Source organism: Cannabis sativa, chromosome 3, assembly GCF_029168945.1.
Source record: "Cannabis sativa cultivar Pink pepper isolate KNU-18-1 chromosome 3, ASM2916894v1, whole genome shotgun sequence".
Taxonomy (NCBI): Eukaryota; Viridiplantae; Streptophyta; class Magnoliopsida; order Rosales; family Cannabaceae; genus Cannabis; species Cannabis sativa.
This window is the reverse complement of record NC_083603.1, coordinates 56,065,451-56,069,592: the sequence shown is the minus strand read 5'-3', so window position 1 is coordinate 56,069,592 and position 4,142 is coordinate 56,065,451. Positions and strand designations below refer to the sequence as shown.

At 33.9% G+C, this 4,142-nt stretch overlaps 1 protein-coding gene across 1 annotated transcript; it reads left to right on the top strand.

The window, feature by feature from the left end:
- Positions 1-226: 226 nt before the first annotated feature.
- LOC115711411 (HVA22-like protein a) lies at positions 227-2,044 on the top strand. Its single transcript, XM_030639745.2, has 5 exons — positions 227-475; positions 594-620; positions 734-856; positions 1,157-1,400; positions 1,720-2,044. The coding sequence occupies exons 1-5, from the start codon at positions 414-416 to the stop codon at positions 1,762-1,764; spliced, it is 501 nt and encodes a 166-aa protein (XP_030495605.1). The 5' UTR covers positions 227-413; the 3' UTR covers positions 1,765-2,044.
- Positions 2,045-4,142: the final 2,098 nt, after the last annotated feature.

Genomic DNA, 4,142 nt, shown 5'->3' with positions numbered 1-4,142 from the left:
AATAATATTAGACACTTTGCCTACCCCATCACCACTAATAATGACTCATTTTGACTATAGTTCTTGAGATGAGTTTGGTCACCAGATCTTACCCACCATAGTCAATCGTAACAACACAAGTCAAACTAATGTGAGACTACAAACGACTCTCCAATGACGGTGCATGGTACTCTCGGTAGTAGGGGATCACTTCCCCATCTCCTTTTAATATTTCAACAGTAGTTTAATGCTTTTGCTTTTTGGACCTTTGTTTGTTCTGCTTTTCTCTCTCTATCTCTTTTGATAGAGTAACGTTACCGAATCACAGCTGAGCTCACAATAAGAAGCGAAACCCTTGCTCTAGCTTCTTCTGGAGCATTCGATCAGAATCAGTTGACAAGACACAGACAAAGATACGCATTGAGAAACCGGAGATGGGATCTGGGGCTGGAAGTTTCCTCAAAGTGATTCTCAAAAACTTCGATGTTCTTGCCGGGTATTGATAAATTTTGTTTCTTCTAATTTTCCTTGTAATTAAGCTTAATGCATTTAGTTTTACAGTTAATTGTTTAATTTTACATTTTGTTTTTGCTAATTTGATTTGTGCTTTTCAGGCCTGTGGTTAGTCTTGTTTATCCTCTGTAAGTCGAAATCTAGCTCTTTTTACCTTTTTTTTTTTCTTGCTGGTTTGTTTAAAATGTTTGTGGATGTACTTTTTGATTCTTATCTTGATCTGGGATTCTTTGTGATGCAGATATGCGTCAGTCAGGGCAATTGAGACCAAATCCCCAATTGATGATCAACAATGGCTTACTTATTGGGTTCTTTATTCCTTGATTACCCTAACTGAGCTCACCTTTGCCAAAGTTATTGAATGGTAATTCTTGGCTTTACCGTTCTCATTTTATTAGCTATTTGATTGTGCTTCATATAAAGATATATAAATATATATATATATATATATAAATATATATATATATATATAAATATATATATATATATATATTATCATATTTGGAAGTTGAGTGCCTAAATGGATTTGTAAATTTTGTATTATTTCGTATTTGTCTGTGCTCGTGAATGGCCTCATAGCCATAAGTAGTATCAACATTTTTGCAAAAGAGTTCATCTTTGCTGGGTTTTGATTCTATTTAAACTTTTTTGTTGTTTATGGCAGGATCCCGATCTGGTCATACGCTAAGCTTATTGTCACCTGTTGGTTGGTCATACCGTACTTCAGTGGGGCAGCATATGTTTATGAACATTTTGTTAGACCTTTCTTTGTTAACCCTCACACTATTAACATCTGGTATGTCCCACGAAAGAAGGACGTCTTCAGTAAACCAGATGATATTCTCACCGCTGCCGAGAAATACATTGAAGAGAATGGACCTGATGCATTTGAAAAGATCATTCACCGGGTATTTCCTCATCATCCAATGTGTGATTTTGCTTGTTTTTACAGGGTCACAGATACTGCTAGACATGCTTTTTTAAGTGCTATATAGATAAATGATTAGCAGCTACTATCTATAACTGCTTTATTGTTTCTGATTTAAACCAAGCTAATAGTACAAAATGAAACAAAACAGGTAGAAATTTATGGATTGTAAACTAAGTCAGAAATTTTCATGTAAAGCTAACGAATGACACTTCGTTGTGTTTTGTCATTGTATTTGTGCAATTTATAAGTATCTTGATTCTTGAGGCTTGTTTGATGTGTTTGTATTGCTTTTTCAGGCCGATAAGTCCAGACGGAATGATAATTACGCAATCTTTAGCTAGGACTATAATATGGAGCCAATGTCTTGGAGGAGAAGAAAGAAAGAGCAGTGTTTATAAGTAAATATATTCCTTTTAAGGCATGCTGTCTGATCACATCTTCTGTTTTTGAAAGTCTTCATGTTCTTACTTTATTTTCTGTAATTATCATGTTTTGCCTTGTCTTGACAAATTTACTTGATATGTACAAAACTTTCTTGTGATTAGGTAACCTTAACCCGTTACATTTATACTAGTTCTTTTCTTTCCCTTGTGATATTAAGATGGAAAAATGGTTTTAAAATCTGTTTCAATTTTATTTTATTTTATTATTTGTTTATTTATTTTTGGTTAAATGGGGGGTTTTCGTACAAGTAAATCTACCTTGGACAGGATGTACTTTTTAGTTAGGGAAATTTGCGATAAAAGTTCTTAAAAAGTTTATAATGCAGATTAATCTCCAACTTCGAAAAATAACAGCAATAGTTCTGAAGGTTACATATTTTGTAAGTTCGTTAATCTTAAATTTGACAGACACGTATTGAGTGATTATTGGTCTAAATAATAATTTAAAAAAAATAATTAAAATTAAAAAAATTAAAAATATAATTTCTTTTTCCTTTTTTTTTCCTTTTTTTCTTCTCCTTCCTCTTCTACTTCCAGTCACACCTAATCCTTTTTCTTCACTTTTTTTTTTCCTCAAACTCAATCCTCCCATAGCCATGAAAATAGCCATGAAAGAAGTGTGGAAAGACAAACATTTAAGCCCCGATCCCAACTCCAAAGCCCAAAATCTCTCTCTCTCTCTCTCTCTCTCTCTCTCTCTCTCTCTCTCTCTCTCTCTCTCTCTCTCTCTCTCTCTGGGCTTGATGGTTTTCACTGTCGACGAAGTCTTGCGGTCAAAAATGGAGGCCACCACGGGCCTCGACGTCGTTCTTTGGAGGCAAGGCCACCATGGCTTTTGTCGAGTTTCAAATCACGAGCTCCGAGGTTCCCGTAGCTCCTTTTGCCGTTCAGTCGTCGTCAAAAGCTTGTTGGAGTAAAATTTTTTGAGTCCAATCTAGTTGTATCCGAGATCCATTGAGTAAAACGACTTTCAAAAATGTATTCTATTCGTAAAGATTTTTTAGATCTCGTCAATAGTTTTTGCAAGCTTCGTCTTCGACGGTAGATGGCCACCGTGCGCGGTGGAACTCCGGTTAACTCAGAGATCGGAGTGTGGCTAGAGATAGAGGAGGGTCGGGGTTAGGGTGTGGCTAGAGGAAGAAGACAAGTTAAGGTGGTGTGGTTGGAGAAAGAAAATGATTATGAGGTGGTGGTGGGGTGGACTGCTGGAGGTAGAAGACGAAGGAGAAAAAAATAAGAAAAGAAAACAAAATTATATTTTAAAATATGTTTTAATTTTTAATTATTTTTTATTAAAATTATTATTTTGACCAATGATGACTCAACACGTGGCATGTTGAATAACTTAATGGATCCGTCAAATTTAAGACTAACGGACTCACAAAAAATGTGACCTTGAGGACTATTGTCGCTATTTTTCGAGGTTAGGGATTAATCTGTATCATAGTTAACTTTTTAAAGACTTTTGCCGCAAATTTTCTTTTAAATTATTTAGTCGCCGCTTATTTTTCTTTTTTATATCTATAATATATAGAGAGTGCTTTTAAAACCTACTTTATTAAAATAGGTGTATTTGTGCAACTTTTAACTGTTTTGTTGAATTTTTCAGTCTATTTTTTTTTATAGTCGTGTACGTTATAGTTATTTAAAATATCTTGTAAAATTTTAAGAAATAGTTATTTAAGATATCTTGTAAAATTTTAAGAAATTTAAAATAATTTATAATTAGAATTAATATTCAAATTGTCTATTTTACACACGTATAAGATAAATAAATCACGTGTACAATAATAGATTTTTTAAATTTTATTTTTTGCGTGTTATATTTTTTAAATATTTTAAAATTTTGCTGAATGACTTGAATAAATATAACATATATAATCATAAAAAAAATAGATTAATTTTATTTATAAATACCGAAATAGATAAGGTTGCATAATATCCTTGAAAATGTGCATTTTCTTGAATTTTCCATTAGATAGGGTGCTTCTATATTGTATATTGTTGCCCCTGATTTTGCCCAAAATACGTGGACCGACCGGATGATGACACGTGGATGGAAAAAGGTTAGCATTTGAATAAAACAGCTAAGTCTCCTTAACGCGCAGGATTACCTTAGACATGCCTCCCGGAGAAGGCATATTTGTCTCGTATGCTCCCAGAGAGTAAGATTGCAGCAAAGCATCTCCGGGTGGTGTCAGATTCTATCTGAACAGTCATCTTGCATTTAATGCCGCATGGGAGGAGGCGTATTGAAACTGCCATACGTAATAAAG

Bases quoted from the DNA above. Each gene is read 5' to 3' on its own strand.
- LOC115711411 (XM_030639745.2), top strand. From the start codon at position 414: ATGGGATCTGGGGCTGGAAGTTTCCTCAAAGTGATTCTCAAAAACTTC. The intron at 476-593 runs GTATTGATAAAT...TGTGCTTTTCAG, and splicing joins AACTTCGATGTTCTTGCCGG to GCCTGTGGTTAGTCTTGTTT. The intron at 1,401-1,719 runs GTATTTCCTCAT...TTGCTTTTTCAG, and splicing joins TTGAAAAGATCATTCACCGG to GCCGATAAGTCCAGACGGAA.